The 19,080-nt window shown below is 36.4% G+C and overlaps 1 protein-coding gene across 1 annotated transcript; it reads left to right on the forward strand.

Annotated features, from left to right (window-relative positions):
- Positions 1 to 10,452: 10,452 nt before the first annotated feature.
- On the forward strand, positions 10,453 to 13,736 carry LOC141416294 (beta-defensin 13-like). The gene is made up of 2 exons (XM_074053333.1): positions 10,453 to 10,510; positions 13,588 to 13,736. Exons 1-2 carry the CDS (start codon positions 10,453 to 10,455, stop codon positions 13,734 to 13,736), a joined length of 207 nt encoding a protein of 68 aa, XP_073909434.1.
- Positions 13,737 to 19,080: the final 5,344 nt, after the last annotated feature.

Here is a 19,080-nt window from a genome sequence, read left to right on the forward strand (position 1 = left end):
TTAGAGACCATTTCTTTTGATGAACAGAAGCTTTTTAGTTTTATGAGGTCCCATTTATCTATGCTATCTCTTAGTTGCTGTGCTGCTGGAGTTTCATTGAGAAAGTTCTTACCTATACCTACTAACTCCAGAGTATTTCCTACTCTTTCTTGTATCAACTTAAGAGTTTGGGGTCTGATGTTAAGATCCTTGATCCATTTTGAGTTAATCTTGGTATAGGGTGATATACATGGATCTAGTTTCAGTTTTTTGCAGACTGCTAACCAGTTTTCCCAGCAGTTTTTGTTGAAGAGGCTGCTATTTCTCCATCGTATATTTTTAGCTCCTTTGTCGAAGATAAGTTGCTTATAGTTGTGTGGCTTCATATCTGGATCCTCTATTCTGTTCCACTGGTCTTCATGTCTGTTTTTGTGCCAGTACCATGCTGTTTTTATTGTTATTGCTTTGTAATATAGTTTGAAGTCGGTATTGTGATACCTCCAGTATTGTTCTTTTGACTTGAGTATTGCCTTGGCTATTTGTGGCCTCTTGTGTTTCCATATAAATTTAACAGTAGATTTTTCAATCTCTTTAATGAATGTCATTGGAATTTTGATGGGAATTGCATTAAACATGTAGGTTACTTTTGGGAGTATCGACATTTTTACTATGTTGATTCTACCAATCCATGAGCATGGGAGATCTCTCCACTTTCTATAGTCTTCCTCAATCTCTTTCTTCAGAAGTGTATAGTTTTCCTTGTAGAGGTCTTTCACATCTTTTGTTAGGTTTACACCTAGGTATTTGATTTTGTTTGAGGCTATTGTAAATGGAATTGTTTTCATACATTCTTTTTCAGTTTACTCATTGTTAGTGTATAGAAATGCTAATGATTTTTCTATGTTGATTTTATATCCTGCTACCTTGCTATAGCTATTGATGATGCCTAGAAGCTTCTGAGTAGAGTTTTTTGGGTCTTTAAGGTATAGGATCATGTCATCTGCAAATAGGGATATTTTGACAGTTTCTTTACCTATTTGTATTCCTTTTATTTCTTCTTCTTGCCTAATTGCTCTGGCTAGGAATTCCAGTACTATGTTGAATAGGAGTGGAGATAGTGGGCATCCTTGTCTGGTTCCTGATTTTAGAGGGAATGGTTTTAATTTTTCTCCATTAAGTATAATGCTGGCTGTAGGTTTGTCATATATAGCTTTTATAATGTTGAGGAACTTTCCTTCTATTCCTAGTTTTCTTAGAGCTTTTATCATGAAATGATGTTGGATCTTATCAAAGGCTTTTTCTGCATCTATTGAGATGATCGAGTGGTTTTTGTCTTTGCTTCTGTTAATGTGGTTTATTACGTTTATTGATTTTCGTATGTTGAACCACCCCTGCATCCCTGGCATGAAGCCTGCTTGGTCGTGGTGAATAATCTTTTTGATGTGTTGCTGAATTCGGTTTGCCATTATTTTGTTGAGGATTTTTGCATCAATGTTCATTAAGGAGATTGGCCTATAGTTCTCCTTTTTGGAGGTGTCTTTGCCTGGTTTTGGGATAAGTGTAATACTGGCTTCATAAAATGTGTTTGGCAGTTTTCCTTCCCTTTCTATTTTGTGGAACAGTTTAAGGAGGGTTGGTATCAGTTCTTCTTTAAAGGTCTGATAGAATTCAGCAGAGAATCCATCAGGTCCTGGACTTTTGTTTTTGGGGAGACTCTTGATTGCTGCTTCAATTTCATTTTGTGTTATAGGTCTATTCAGGTGATTAATTTCCTCTTGGTTCAGTTTTGGATGATCATATGTATCTAGAAATCTGTCCATTTCTTTTAGATTTTCAAATTTATTTGAATATAGGTTCTCGAAGTAGTCTCTGATGATTTCCTGGACTTCCATGGTGTTTGTTGTTATCTCCCCTTTTGCATTCCTAATTCTACTAATTTGGGTTTTTTCTCTCCTCATTTTAGTCAGGTTTGCCAGGGGTCTATCGATCTTGTTTATTTTTTCAAAGAACCAACTTTTTGTTTCATTAATTCTTTGTATGGTTTTTTTGGTTTCTATTTCGTTGATTTCAGCTCTTATTTTTATTATTTCTCTCCTTCTATTTGTTTTGGGATTTGCTTGTTCTTGTTTTTCTAGGAGTTGGAGATGTATCATTAGGTCATTGATTTGGGATCTTTCAATCTTTTTAATATATGCACTCATGGCTATAAACTTTCCTCTCAAGACTGCCTTAGCTGTGTCCCATAGGTTCCGGTAGGTTGTGTTTTCATTTTCATTGACTTCTAGGAACTTTTTAATTTCCTCTTTTATTGCATCGATGATCCATTCTTCATTAAGTAATGAGTTATTTAGTTTCCAGCTGTTTGCATGTTTTTTGTCTTTGCTTTTGTTGTTGAGTTCTACTTTTACTGCATTGTTGTCAGATAGTATGCACGGTATTATTTCTATTTTCTTATATTTGCTGAGGCTTGCTTTGTGCCCTAGGATATGATCTATTTTGGAGAAGGTTCCATGGGCTGCTGAGAAGAATGTATATTGTGTAGAGGTTGGATGAAATGTTCTGTAGACATCTACTAGGTCCACTTGATCTGTTGCATATTTTAGATCTTGGATTTCTTTATTGAGTTTTTGTTTGGAAGACCTATCTCTTGATGATAATGGAGTGTTAAAGTCTCCCACAACCACCGTGTTGGCGTTTATATATGCTTTTAGGTCTTTCAGGGTATGTTTCATGAAATTGGGTGCGTTGACATTGGGGGCATGCAGATTGATGATTATTATTTCCTTTTGGTCTATTTCCCCTTTTATTAGTATGGAATGTCCTTCTTTATCTCATTTGATCAATGTAGGTTTGAAGTCTACTTTGTCAGAGATAAGTATTGCTACTCCTGCTTGTTTTCGGGGGCCATTGGCTTGGTAAATCTTCTTCCAGCCTTTCATCCTAAGCATATGCTTATTTCTGTAGGTGAGATGAGTCTCCTGTAAGCAACAAATTGTTGGATCTTCTTTTTTGATCCATTTTGTCAAACGGTGTCTTTTGATGGGTGAATTAAGTCCATTAACATTAAGTGTTAGTACTGATAGATATGTGGTGATTCCTGCCATTTATTTATCTTAGTTGTTTGAAGGTTTGATTGTGTGTACCTAGCTTGATGTTACTCTCTACTGTCTTGCTTTTTCTTATCCTGTGGTTTGGTGCTGCCTGCCCTTTCATGGTTAAGTTGGGTGTCACTTTCTGTGTGCAGGATCCCTTGCAGAATCTTTTGTAATGGTGGCTTTGTGGTCACATATTGTTTTAGTTTCTGCTTATCATGGAAGACTTTTATTGCTCCATCTATTTTGAATGATAGCTTTGCTGGGTAGAGTATCCTGGGGTTGAAGTTATTTTCATTCAGTGCCCGGAAGATCTCACCCCACACTCTTCTTGCTTTTAATGTTTCTGTTGAGAAGTCTGCTGTGATTTTGATGGGTTTACCTTTGTATGTTACTTGTTTTTTCTCTCTTACAGCCTTCAATATTCTTTCCTTAGTTTCTGAACTTGTTGATTTAATGATGATATGTCATGGAGTAGTTCTATTTTGATCTGGTCTGTTTGGTGTCCTGGAGGCCTCTTGCATCTGTATGGGAATATCTTTCTCTAGATTTGGGAAATTTTCCGTTATTATTTTGTTGAATATATTACGCATTCCCTTCGCCTGCACCTCTTCTCCTTCTTCGATGCCCATGATTCTCAAGTTTGGTCTTTTGATGGAGTCATTGAGTTCTTACATTTTCTTTTCACAGGTCTTGAGTTGTTTAATTAATAGTTCTTCTGTTTTTCCTTTAATTACCATTTCATCTTCAAGTTCTGAGATTCTGTCTTTTGTTTGTTCTATTCTACTGGATTGGCCTTCCGTTTTGTTTTGCAATTCTGTTTCGTTCTTTTTTCTGAGGTTTTCCATTTCCTGGCAGTTTTCTTCTTTATTGTTGTCTATTTTTGTCCTGAGTTCATTTATCCATTTATTCATTGTGTTCTCTCTTTCACTTTGGTTTTTATACAGTGCTTCTATGGTTTTCTTTATTTCTTCTTTTGCTTTTTCAAATTCTCTATTTTTATTGTCTTGGAATTTCTTGAGTGTCTCCTGTACATTTTGGTTGACTCTATCCAGTATCATCTCTATAAAATTCTCATTGAGTACTTGTAGTATGTCTTCTTTTAAATTATTCTTGTGGGCTTCATTGGGTCCTTTGGCATAGTTTATCTTCATTTTGTTGGAGTCTGGATCTGAGTTTCTGTTCTCTTCATTCCCCTCTGGTACCTGTACTAATTTTTTGCTGTGGGGAAACTGGTTTCCCTGTTTTTTCTGTCTTCCAATCATTGTCCTTGGTGTTGTTACTGTCCCTGTACTGTGTGTAATTAAGTATTTTCTAGCTTGTAATAATAACAATGGTAATATTTAGAATGGAAGAGTGAGCTGAGATGGAAAGCAAGAAGTTAAAGAAAAAGAGAAAACAAATATACAGACAAGAGGGAGAAAGCAGAACAAAGTATCAGACAAGAGAGTTTCAAAGGTATAAACAGGGAGTGTTAGTGTACTAATCGACAGTAAGCTGAACAGACATTAGAGAGACAGAGAGAGGATTGAAAATCAAAGACAAAAAAATAAAAAATAAGTAAATGAAAGTAATATCTATATATAAAAATGAATTAAAATAAAATGGAAAATAGAAAATTAAAAAAAAAAAAAACTTCCAAGTTTATATGCAATGCAGTTTCAGTCTTAATAATTTGGATGTCCGTCTCAATCTCCAGTCCTGGAGTTGGTGCCTCAGATGTTGTTCTGTAGTTGTCTCATCAAAGGGGATGCATAAAGTAGAACAAAACTACACACTCACACACACACACACACACACACACACAAAAAGCCCCACCAAGTGTCCCCAGTTCAAATGCAATACAGTTTCAGTAAGTTTTTCGGCTTGCAGGTGTAATTCGGTTGTTCTCTCATCAAAGGTAGGGAGAAAAAGGAAAAAAAAGCATCTGGAGACAGTTCTGAGAGTGGTATCTGCAACTGTGGCTTGCCTGCCTGCTGCTCTCAGCCTGTAGCTGGCGGCGTTATTTATGCAGATCTCTGGGGTGAGCTAGCACTCACCTGGTCCCACAGGCTTTGTTTGCTCAGAGTTCTCCTGTGCGGGAGCCCCTGCTACAGGCTTTCCCCTTTCCAAGCACTGGGAAAGGTGACACTGTCCCCGCGTTGTCAGGCCTGCGTGTTTATTTACAGTTCATGTGGGAGGTGGGTCTTCCCCCCTCTCCTCTGAAGTTTTCCTCCCACTGCCACTTTCAGAAGCTTTCCTCCTCCTGCTTGCTGGGTGGTGCTGCTGCTCCTGCCGGTGCCATATTTGTTTACAGTTCACGTGGGAAGTGGGTCTTCCCTCCTCTCACAAGCTTCCCCGCTCCTGGTTGCTGGGCGCATGCCCCGCTCCTGCCAGAGCCTCTCCGGCCTGCCTGGCTTGTTTATTTACAGTCCCAGGAAGGATTCCCTTCCCCCAATCTTCAGCACTCAGGGTGCCCCACCCTCTTTCCAGCGTGTCTTATCTGTTCTTATTGCTTATTACTCAGTTTCTCTTTTTTTTTCCCGGGTGGAGGTCAGTCTGTCCAGGGGGCTATGCTGCTCTGACTCAGGCTTGTCTGTGGGGCTACCGCGGTACCACAAAGCTCACCTGGTCCGCGTCTTCCCAAGCCGTATGGGCACCGGCCACTGGCGGCCCCGGGGGCCCTCCTCGTTTCTCTGTTTAAAGTAAAGTGGAGATTCTCTGTGCCGGCTGAAGATGTGGAGGGGTCAAAGTTATGCCTTTTCTCGGTGATTATGCCTGCAAAGTGTGTCTCCAGCATCTCTCCAAGATTTCACTATAGGAGGGTCGCTTTCTGCTTCCTACCTCTAGCTGCCATCTTGGAATCCTGATCCTTCTTCATTCTTAATTTTTGAATCTACTGAGAGTTGATATTAATTCAATTTATCTGAAATATACAGTAGAATCTTGCCCTCCACTGTGTTTCATTTATGCTATTTTTGCTGTCTATAAACTCACATGGTTTTAATTTTAAGAAGCCATATACATTTCAAATAAGATATAAGTATTATTTTATATTTTCTCAGATAGCTATCACTCCTTATGTGTTTCATTATAAAGTTTCCTTCTAGTATGATTTTCCTTTTTCCTGAAGAATTTCCTTTAGCCTGGCTTGTAAGAACTCTCTTGTGAAGAAAAATTCTTTTATCTGAAAATGTCTATATTTTACTTTAATTTTAAAAGATATTTTCCTGAATATTGAATTTAGGTTGACATTTATTTCTTGAAGATTTTCACTTCAACAACTTAAACATGTTGTTATGTTGCCATCTGACCTTCTCCTTATTTTATGATAAATTAGTGGTGTTTCAAGCATTGTTCCTTGGAATAGAATATATTTCTGTATTTCTTCTGGAAAGTATTATTTTCTTTCTGTTTGAACTTGTAAAGTTTGAGTATGATGGAGTCAAGCACGAAATTTATGATCTCTGGGATTTGCTGGTTACTTTGTTTTTAAAGTTTATGTTTTTCATCAAATTTAAGAACTGTCAGCCATTGTTACTTTTTATTACTTTTTACTCCATTCTCTCTCTCTTCGTTCTGGGACATCAATTGCAGACTTTATATAGGTAGTTTTGTATGCATATTTAAAGTCTTCAACATGGTGTTATGAGATACAGTGGAGATAGTACATCAGTTACTACAATGGAGTAGATGAACATATAAATCCCTTCATTGTTCTTTTTGTGACAAGAATGGGTAAAATTTACACATTTAAATAAATTTAGTAAAGTTGCATTTCAGATTCCCTTTCTTCATTTCAGATCTTTCCAAAAGACATGTCTTCAAATTCAGAATTTCTTTCTTCTGTTTGATCTAACTCGCTGTTGAAGCTTATCTTTTATTTCATTCATTGAATTTTTCAGCTACAAGACTTGTTTCATTTTATGATGTCTTTGTTGAATTTTGCACACAGATCATGAATTATTTCCTCAATGTATTTAATTGCCTTGCTGTATTCTCGCATGTCTTTCTGAGTTTCCTTAAATTCATTATTTATGCAATTCTTTAATTGCTGTTGATTGAGAGTCAGTTACTACAGAATTTCCTTTGTTAGTGTCATTTTCTCCATTTTCTCAATTTTCCTTTGTCCCTGCATTAATATGTGCACATCTGTTGAAACAGTGGTCTTTTCCAATTTTATAGAGTGTCTTTTTAAGCACAAGGCTTGTGTCTTGTTAAACAATTCTGGCATCTTTGAAGTGAGCATAGTTTCATTTTCTTAGGTAAATGTGTATATAGATGTTCCATCAAGTTAAGGATGGTGACTCTGAGACACTCTAGTACCTACGGACCAGGGGCAGAGATGCAGCTATGACTGTGTTTCTGGGGGTCACAACACAGCACAGTGGTGTTCCGGAGGTTCCAGCTCTAGGAAGTATGAAGCAGCTATAATTTGGTTTCTGGAGTGAAAGGGGTACAGCAGCAACTTTGGCAGAGGACAGGTAGTACTGTGTAGTGACAACTCAGCATCTGGAATGATGGGACTCAGCAGTGTCCCAGGTCCTGTGATGATGGTGAAGTGGCAGTAAAGGGAACAAAAATGTATGGACAGAGCAGTGCCTTGGGTTCGGTGGGGATTCAGGACAGCTCAGCAGTTCAGAATCCAGATGATTGATTCATATGCAGGCAGGCAGGGCAATGCAGCTGCTTGGTACAGCTTGGTCAAGGGTTTATTTCCCCCAAGAAGCCAGTCACCATATGTGTTCAAGTTTCAGGATCATGGCTGCTCCTCTGGGGTGAACTTCTGTTAGAAGGATGAAACTCTAGGTTGTTTCAGCCATGGGGGGAGGGGGAAGCACAATTATTCCACTGGCTAGAGTAAAACTTCTCCTCTGTCATAGAGCACCTGGTCCAGAATGTCTACTTTGCCACATGGGCTTGGGTGCTGGGGTCATAGTTGCTCTGATGTATCTAGGCTCTGAACACTCAGGGGCAGCAAGCGGGATGCAACAATTGAGCAGTCTCTGGGATGGAAAAAAAATGGAGTGCTTCCTAAGGAAGAATGTTCCCACAAGATTGGGAGCTGCAAAGTTCATCTGGGGAATGGTGTATTACCATATGTGATTATGTTACTATAATTGTAGAGTTCATGTATAGAGAGATGCAGTAGGCATGGGTTCTCAGAGGCAGACACACTTTAGTGGTGGCTTTGGTGTCAAGATGGCACAGCAGAGTAACATTTGGAGCATGAATAAGGAACAGAACATGGGCTCCTTTTTGGAGTAGCGTAGCCAAATGAAACTTAGGAGTCTCTCTAACTTAGATAAGGCCTGAGCAGATGGCAGGATATGCCAATATCAAAGGCTGAAAATGTCCATAGCAGTAATGCAGGATTCTGGGGGATCCTGATCCCCTCTTCCACAGAGAGAAGTCTGTCCAAGTAATGAGCTGTCCAGAGACAAAGCTTTTCTTTCCCTTGTCTCTTGTGCACCACAGGATTTCTGCTACTCCCTTGCTGTACTCTACAATTGTTTTTAGTTACTCTGCTCAAAATTCACTTGGTTTTCATAGTTTCTATCCTATTTGTGAAAGAGGTCAGCCTCAGGCATCTCTGGTTAGCATCCTGTTGATATCTTCCCTAGAATTCACTGATTTCGATGTTGCCCTAAAACACTGTGAAGACTGGATTTCAGGGTATTTTTTTAAAAAAATCCCTTTGTAACTCATTAAGGATTGCATAATTTTTATTGATTCACTGACTTTTTAAGCTGTAATATTCACAATTTTATCTGATCTATTCAGTCAAGGTTTTCAAATATTTTGTTTTTATGTATAATTTCAATATGTATAGTTTGCATTGTCTGATGAGATTTTTTAACACCTCATTTCAAGTCTCTTTCCTTTTCCATACTCAGTACATTGAATGGGTATGTTAAATTCCTTTACAGATCATACCAGCATTTAAGTTATGTCCTGGACACTGATTAGCATGTTGAAGTCAACCTGAATGTTGTTTCTTTGAAGGATGTTCATATTTTTAACAAGAGGCTTACAATGTTCAATCCAAATTGCAAACACTGTCTTGTCCATGATGGGTAGGAACTCAGATCTCAAGGTTTTCTTGTTTATCCATTTGTTGTTTTGTTTTTTACTTTAACTGGGCTACTTTGAGATGGCCCTGCGCAGGCATGGTTTAGAAGGACCTGAACAGAGTTAATTTACAAATAGAACCCGGGGTCAATTCTCTGGATCTAATCCTTTGAATATCATCTAGTATCTGTGACTACCTTGTGTCCTAAATTCACAAAGATGATAGTGTTTTTGTTTTGTTTAGCTTTAGCATATTATTGTCACACTAAAATTACAGAGAGATTATTCTATTTTTGTCACTTTACCATTTCTTCAAAATGTGTCTGACTTTGTTTCATATCTTTTAGATAAATCATTATTTCCCAGAATAATATTTATTGTTAGTAGGTAAATTGGTTTCTTAGGATTGCAATTTACTGGAAATAGAATCACCCAAAGTTAAGTCTTTCAGATAAGTATCCTACTTAAAACACTTCAATGACTTTCTTTTGGATTTAGGAGAAAATTAAAATCTTTTAGTACTCCATATTTGTGTTATATAAATAAACATATTTGTTTTTTAATACACGGATGTTGAAGGAAGGCTATTTCCATAAAACATGAAATATTGGCACATACATTTATGATGTTATTGTCATAAAATATCTTACACTTGCATAAACTTTAAATATTTAATATTTCTCATTTAATTGCTTGACTAGTCAGGATTCTCCTAACTAGACAGCTTTCAATAATCAAATCAAGCAACACACATATTTTGAGTACCATTGTTACAAAGCACTGATGCAAGGAATGACTAGGAAAAACAAGAATGAGAGGGAAGCTGTTCTCCTCTATGGAGCTTACTGTCTATTTAAGCAGATAAATTTTTATATACAATAATTCTTAAAAGCAATTATACCACACACTAATTAATAACTGTTGAATGAATATTATAAAAGAATAAAATGTAAAATATTAAAGTGAGCAAAAAATGGAGTGATGACTATAAATCCTATTGAAGTGGTGAAACATGAGGCAAAATTGAAGGAAAAATTGGAGGAGTCTAGGCAGAGACACAGAATACGGTGTTTCAGACAGGAAGGTAGGATTCTTTCTCTACATTACATTCCCATAAATGTGATTTAGGTAAAATCTGACCTCTTAGCCCACACACTATTCAATAGAGCATGGAAAATAGTTCTCTCTTAGTGAACATGACAAAGCAAAGTTGATTTGCAGCCATTGCCAATGCAGAGCTGTATAAAGTGTGTTAGTCAAATTCTCTTGATAAAACAGCTGGACTCTAGGCACTACCTTCTTCCTTATCTCTCCACTGATACCTGAAGTCATGAGAATCTTTTCCTTATTTTTTGCTGGCCTCATTATTCTTGCTCAACTTTTTCCAGGTAAGAGGGAAGTCCTTGGAGGGTAAGGTCAGAAATCTGTTCAGGATCTGACTTTTAAGAAGAAATCTACACTTTAGCAAAAACTCATTATTCATGCCTCTAAACTGTAAAAGTCCCAGGCCAAACCAGTTCCCAGAAAATTTTTCTGAGCTCAGAAATAAAATAATGTGACCACGCGGACGCAGATCATCTCCAACTACAGAGGTATCTACTTCATTTACCTAATAGCTCTATGAAGAGGTTTGGACTTTTAAATGTCATTCCTGATGAATAAATTTAATCCATCTCTGTATAAGCCAAAATTATTGCTTTAAAGTGATATAAAATATCAGAGGAAACCTCCAAATACATTTGGTAATTTAGGGAAGTACAACTTTTGTAGCCTAAATTAAAGAGAATGGTTTTGTAGTAGGCTGTTTTTCCATGTCTCAGTAATTGGTACAAATCTCTCATCCTTGGATATTCCAGACCATCTGTTGGTTCTCTCATACTGATGGAAAATTCCTTCACTGATACCATTAACATCCTCAGTTGTTTGATCTCAATATTTTGAATCATTTAAACTGATCTCTCTAGTCCTCCTTAACCATCCTCCATTCCTTTAGTTATGAAACCTTTCTTAATGTGGCTTCACCATGTATACCAAAGTTCCCTGTCTCTTCTTCATGACCTTTGAACTTCTACAGTTCTTTATTATATATATCAATCAGCCTGAGTAGTTCTTGCAAACCAATAGATATTGAAAGTGTGCTTGGCATTACGGGCAATTGTTCTGAACACTATAAGTTAGTAAAATAAAAAGATTAAAATATAATTCAAGCATGGACTTTTTCCTTAATTAGCTTGAAGCTTATTACTCTATTATTTCTGTTACTAAACAATATACTATCTGTAAGTGCAAATACATTAAATAAATTTTAAATGCATAAACAAGTACAAGGATGAGACAGGAAAGTACACAAATAAATAATTTTACACAAAATAATTTTCCTAAGTGACATAAAAGATACAAAGTACAAAGAGAATCCGTAGAAGTAAAAGTTTGATTATAAGGAGGAAAGGTTCCCTGGGATGTGTGATTTGCATTGAACTTTTGAAAACAGAAAGGGCAAGAACTAAAGAACAGGCAAGGAAATGATGGCCTTATGCTTGAAGCTCTCACTTACAGAATTAATTCCTTACCTCAGTCCTTAGTCCCATTCCATAGATGTGAGAAAATGGATTAAGGCTAGAAAACACATTTTAGGCTGTCTTTTCCATTCTTTCCCAGCAGGATTACAATTTACTGAGATCAGTGTAGATGCTTAATAATTGCTTTCTCCAAAATTCAGCCAATACATGTTTGAACCCAAACAATAAGCACAGTCAGACCGCCAGTTATGACCACCATCACCTCAACAATCACATAGAATCTCAGACTTGAAATGAATTTGATAACAGGTGTAAGGGAACACAGGTTATTGGGGGAACTAGTTGAGCTTGAATATTAGTTCCAGTCTCACAAATTGAGATCATTGCTTCAGTGTCCTATCTATAACTGGGAATGTTGATGGGGTTGTTGTTGAAGACTAGTGACATTATTAATTCGAACAGGGAAGAGACTAATTTGGTATTATAAAGAAACTTAAAAACAGATGAGTGAAAACAGTGGAAGTTTGTTTCTATTTAATGTAAAAGTACTAGCAAATGTAAATTGATGAGGTTGGGCAGGGCTCTTCATGAATTCATGCTGGGATTAGGGCTGAAGGTCAACCCTGCCATCCTAACAGCTCCAAGACTACTCTAAGAGTATGGATTAAAATGTATGGAAAATGACAATAAGAAACTCATAAAATTACACTCCAAATTCATTATTCCAAACATATTCATATAGTCACATGGAAACATTGAAGCCATACAAAGCTCAAAACTAACATTTTTAACTATGTATCCACATTTCCAGCTTAACCCATAGCTTCTACTTCTAAAAGTCTCAAGGGAAATGCCTGGGGGACAGTATTACAATCTATTTATGAAAGTGCTTCAACGATGCCAGGTACATATGCTGTGCTATGTTAGAGCTACCAATCACTATTGTCTTACTGTCATTTGTTCTTATCATTATTTTTCTTATTCTAGGACCCAATTCATTATTTGAGCACCTTATACATATCATGTAGCAATTAGTTCTATAGATACTTACTAAGTTTTAATGATCTGCAGGTGACTTCAATGTACTTTGGACTATTTAAAAAATTCCTATTATTTTCAGCAGAGATCTAAGCCTCTAAAACTTCTTCCCATTGGTATTAGTCCTAACTTGATCACTGTCAAGTCCACATTCTTTTCATCATGGTAATGTTTCAGGGACATGACAATGTAGGTAACCTTTTTGCCCAAAATTATTCTTTCTGAAAATAAAAATTGTTTCTTTTCACAGTAACTGCCACTTATTTTAGCTATTTCTCCTAAGAATACATATTACCATTTTTTAAAAAAATTCACTTCTCCTTCAAAATAATTTTATTCTCTTCAACTTACTCTCTGTTTCTAAATGGACACAAATTGCCTTTGCTCCTGTAAATTTGCTTGCCAGAGCTAAATGCAGGATTACATTACATTGGTATTTTTAGCAGAGTGAGAAAGGTTCACGTCTTCTATTTCTAACACTATGAAACTCTTAGCTCATATGACAACATACTTGGTGTTTCATTCATCTTTCTATAATGTAAATTGCCCAGTCTTTTCATTTGTTGTATATCAGACATGTTTAACTTAGAAATACTAAAAATGTTGGGAAGTATTATTTATTGGAATTGGAAAGTACAGTGACACTTTACTGGGAAGAGACATTTGCTTCTGTATAATCTATCTATGATTTTGGCAGGGGAACATTTTGTTTTTATAAATAGTAAGAATATTGGGTATAGTGTACCAAGGTCTGAGTTTAGACATGTCTGTTCAGGTCACACTTGGTTTTCTGATCTTTAGATTAATACTCTATCTCCTTGAGATTTGGTAACAAATAACTCTGATTTGGGCCTGGTAATACAGTTTTGGATTACAGTAAGTAAAAACTAAATTTTTTTTTCACATAGCCAGGGGAGGAGTTTATAGAAGAATATATTGTGCAAAGCTGAGTGGTCGCTGTGAAGTTGAATGCCTTTCCTTTGAAGTAAAGATTGGAGGCTGTAGAGCTGATTTAACACCATTTTGCTGCAAGCAAAGAAGACACTTTAGAAGCTAAGCACCAGGTACCAGAATGAAAGAGAAGACACTCTGGCAGTATCTGTTATATCAGTGGAGCAAACTTTTCTGGATCTCCTCTCTTCAATCTCCAAAATTTGGATTTTGTGCAGTGCTGTCAGTCCAGTTTTTAATGTTATACGAAAATATCCTTCCTAGCCTTTAAGATTCTCCAGGGCAGACACAACAATTCAGGTCACTTTTGTACCCCTCTTCTTGGTACAGAGTCTATTAATTAGTTTATTGAGTGATAAAGTGAGTGAAAAACATCGATAAAAAAGATAGCAAGGAAATGTTGGATAAGTTGAAACAAACTGTCCAAACCAAAAAAAATAAGAAACTTTGCAAAATCCTTCTTGTGTTTCTCTGATCCTTTCTCTTTCATGGAAGTGGTGTCCTGGAGCTTACTTTTACGTTAATTTTCCAGAATTTGGAATCCCTGTTTTCAGACCCAGCACAATATCTTTCATAGTCCACTTCATCATGGAGGATCTCCTCCTAGAAGAGAAAATATGCAGTCCTCAGCTCTGCTCAGAAGGATTTCCTTGTCTATTCTGTCAAGCCACTCTTTAGAGATGTAAAGAAAAGACCCGGGAGCCATAAGTCCACTATTTAAATGGCAGTACCATAAAAGATAGAAAGAAAAAGAAAATAAAGAAAGAAAAAAAGAAAGGAAGGAAGAAGGAAAGAAGGAAGGAAGGAGAACAGAATATAAGAGAAAATGGAAGATGAAAGAATGAAAAAGAGAAAGAGCAAAAGTAAGAATGAAGGAAAGAAAAAAAAAGAAAAGAGAACCAAACAAAACAATTATCTGGAAGAAGTCTGTAAAGTGTTTTATCTAACCTAGAGAAAAGGTTAGATAAAAAAGAATTAACCTAGAAGGTAACACCCACGCACAGGAAATCAATGTGAGTCAATGCCCTGTATAGCTATCCTTATCTCAACCAGCAAAAATCCTTATTCCTTCCTATTATTGCTTATACTCTCTCTACAACAAAATTAGAAATAAGGGCGAAATAGTTTCTGCTGGGTATTGAGAGGGGTGGGAGAGGGAGGGGGTGGAGTGGGTGGTAAGGGAGGGGGTGGGGGCAGGGGGGAGAAATGAACCAAGCCTTGTATGCACATATGAATAATAAAAGAAAAATGAAAAAAAAAAGATTATTCTATTATTTCCAAGTGTCTTCATGGTGTTAAATTTTGTCTTATGAAACTATACCTGAGGACGGGATGGAAAAGTTGGATAAGGTACTGGTTTGGATCAGAGGAAAATTCTCAGTTTGTGGGAATTTCACAAAATTTACCAGCTTTGTCAGAAAAAACTAATGGCCTTTGAGAATCTTACATGTATTTCGGCCTTCTCCTCTCTCTCTTTTTTTCCATTTTGTTTTCTTTCTTGCAATGCCAAATATTTTGAAATGTAGTAAACACTTTCCATCTCTGCAGGTTTCATACCCTGTTTGCTTCTTAACCTATAAAAAATGTCTTCTGTCTTCATCAAACAAATAAAATCTGTCTTTATAAATACTTTCAGAACACTAAAACTCTGCTGGTTGTACCTATTGATCCCTTTCTCCTGCCTCATAAAACTCTGGCAAATTATTATCGTTTTACTATCTGAAGAGTTTTACCTTTTTAAAAATTGTCAAATAGCATACAATCTTTCCAGATATTCCTAAAGGAAGCCTGTGTCCTAGGCTGGACTTGGATTAGCACCCACTTACCCTTTCTTGGCCAAAATACACCTTGCAAACATTGCCCTGTGATCACTGTTCATCAATGTTTTCTGGCTAAGCGGGAATGTCCCGACTGTATGAAGTCTTCTCAGGGGAACCTTCACATAAGTTTCATATCCCAGAATGACTCTCAACAACAACGTGCAAGGGACACCACACGTTCCTTCATCTAATACTGCATCTTTATGTACAGGAGACCCCACGTAAATAACTGGAATTGCCCCATCATTGAGGGTCTGGAACTCTGCAAGGTTAATGTGAGCAGGATATGGGTAAAATGTACCTATGGATTTTCAACCCAAACACAATGAGTTTGTGTTCCACTTTTCTCACTTTGCACTTCTGGATTGGGATGTGTGCAAATGTGTCCGGGCATCTGTGGGTGTCTAGACCAGCACTATGCCACTGTGATTTGTTGCATGAAAATGTGTGATTGATCTGCAGCAAGATACTTCGGATTTCAAGATACAGCGCTGCCTCATTCTATATTTGAAATATATGCAAAATCTTGTATTAATGTTCTGTATGAGTTATATAAGTTTAATAAATGTTTTATTTTTGACCGTGCTGATAATTTGCATAGTGTGTGCCCTGGTTGCCTTTGGTTTGATGCTTACTGGCTGTTCTTACGCGATCTAGGTAATGTTTGGAGGAGATAGAGATATCTATTTGAACCTCCAGGAGTGAAGGATGAAAATGTGCTGGACTGAAACTACATCACAAATGATGGTTGTAGAGCTGGCTCCTTCTTCCTTTCATGATGCTGAGTTCAGGCAGCCAGGTGGTAACCTTTGGAACTCTGCTCCACAGATACCCATGCAAAAATATATCTTGTTCTGAAGATTAACTTAATTGAATATGCAGCATTCTTTCTTTGTATCCAACTATGACAAATTTTTAAAATATTTGCAAACAATATAAGCTTGTATTTGGAAAAACAGTGATCAGAGGAGATATTTCTATCTGCTCTAAACATTACCTAGATCATGTCTGAATAAAACAACACATGGAGATAGAGTTTATTTTCAGAAAACTGCCTGTCAAGGGCAAGCCCCTGGGTTCCAACCCAATATGTAAAAAACAAACCAAGTGATTTAATTTCAAGTAGTATATACTTCTATAGAGCCAAAAGGAAATCATTCTAAGAGTTACGCCTTTTTCTTTTTCATTTTCATTTTTTATTTCTTACAATTTATAGTTCAGATTACAAATTCTTCTCACTTTTTCTATAAAAATGTTTTTTATATTTGCAGTTTACGTAAAATTTTTTAACTTGACCAGTGAAAACAACTCACATGGGTTCTTATTATATGAGATGATTGAACAAAAATTTTTTGGGAGTGGGTGGTAAGGGAGGGGGTGGGGGCAGGGGGGAGAAATGACCCAAGCCTTGTATGCACATATGAATAATAAAAAAAATTTTGGATTAAACGTAAATAGATGGGACAGAGTGAGGGGACATATGCATTTATATTTATTTTACATAGAGAAATCTATATTGTTTTATGTGTTTTTCATTGTTCCATATTTAACTATTTGTGTTTCAATATTTTGGGAAAGGAATAGTCTCAGTGCATGTCATTTGATGCACTTCATGAGCCAGAAGAAATACTCAATAAGACTGAGACCCAGAAATCTTTCTCTCCATTGTAGTCAGTAGTCATGGTATAGCCATTTAATATTATTTTTCCTCTGTCAAGAGGAGGGACAGAGAAAGGATCTAGTCCAGAAATTTTCCGTAATTCACCAAGGGAGGCAGAGGCATAATTGGAATAAAGTGACAGAATTCTGTGACTATCTGAGAATGAGTCTCCCCACTGGTATTCCTGGGTTTATCCCTTCTGTTTTCTCTCTTCCATTTTCCCCTGTGAATGAAGGATTTGTTAATGGTTCCCATCTGGCTAATAGGAAGCCAGATTGTGTGCTTTGCAGGTGCATAGTACCCTTTATTTTTCTTTTTGGTAATTGCTTCTATGTCTTCAATAATGTGCAAGTGAGGATATGTGAAGGGTTTTAATCTGATGCCACCAAAATTTAGAAACTTACATGTAAGAATATTGAATTTTGCAATGACTAAAACTCATTAGATATCCTCCTATCTTAAATTACCATTATTCAATTAGCTCCTTAGAAATATAAGAAAATGCTTTTTATCCAACAGAACAACAATTAAATTTCTCCTAGAACAATATGGCTAAATCCTGAATTAAACATGGAGAAAATAGTAAGTACCCTGCCTTCCAACCTAGTCATGATTACCCTATCAAATTACATGGGAGAGATGAGAAAATATCATACTGAACAGGAAAATTACCTGCCTAACCAGTGATCCAAGGACATACAGATCCAACATCCATGAAGACTGACTGGCTAAATGCCTTGTATGGGAGGGTGCCTCAGAGTTAACAAGAGGAAGAGCAAGCAGCACAAGTCTCTCCTTGTATTCTCATGATTTTAGTCCATAAATTGCCCTTATGAAGAGGAAGGGGACACATGGGCAGGGACAGGGAAGTCAAGAGATGGCCACTGAGATTTGCAAATAAGATCAATGTGAATTACATTAATTTATGAAAAAGTCATATTAAAGCACATTAACAATTGTATAAGAGTAGTCTCTTATATCTTGTTTTTTTCTCATATTTATTGTTTCATAAATAATTTTCATCATTTAATCATAGAATATTTAGTACTGTTTGTGTATAAATATCTTTCAATGATTTGAAATTATAAAAAATAAGATCCAATGATTTCCTTGCATTTGATGAGATCAATCAACATAAATGAATTAGATTTTAATAAGCTTGATGGACAATTCAATAGATATACATAAGAGTTTTTGCACTGTAACAAAATGTATAATTTATTATGCATTATGTAGTTTTTCATTATTCCATTTTGAGCTACTGTTGTCATTTTTCTTATTAGATATATATCATTGGATGTCACAGATTTGTGTAAAATTGCAAAATGCTTAGAAATTGTAAACCAGCAATCACAGCACTACTTACATGAGATGATTTGCATTCACAATGATTGTATTACAGGCTATGATTGGATTGTTATATTAGTAGGGGAGGTGAAACAGACTGGTGAGGAAATGGTAATGTTTAGAGATAAATATATAAACATACACATATGTATACACATACATATTTTACAAGTATTTCCTAAGTCATGTGGGTATATGTGTATATGATAAAAATGCTTTCAAATGGTAAAAAAAGGGTAAGGATATTTTGTTTCCAAAGATGAGGAGGTCTAAAGGGATTGGATTAAACTAATTGGATTAGACTAATTTGCAATCAAGGACCCTGGTTTGGACAACCTAAAATTCCTTTGGGAAGCAACTTCCTTTGTTACAATTTTCTCCAGCAATCTGGACACTGCATCAAATCCAGGAACTCCCTCCAACAAAGTACAGTCATTTTCCTCCAGGGTAATTGGACTCTTGTCATTAACATGCTCCATCAATAATTGACACACCCAGTCTTCAACATTCCCAAATTTGGGCCAAAATACTGAATGTTTTAATATTGGTTCTTAGGTCCAAACAAAAGAGAAATATCTTATGAGCTTTTGTTTCTTTGTACACTAGTCTGGGGATTTTCTCTC

Source organism: Castor canadensis, chromosome 14, assembly GCF_047511655.1.
Source record: "Castor canadensis chromosome 14, mCasCan1.hap1v2, whole genome shotgun sequence".
Lineage (NCBI taxonomy): Eukaryota > Metazoa > Chordata > Mammalia > Rodentia > Castoridae > Castor > Castor canadensis.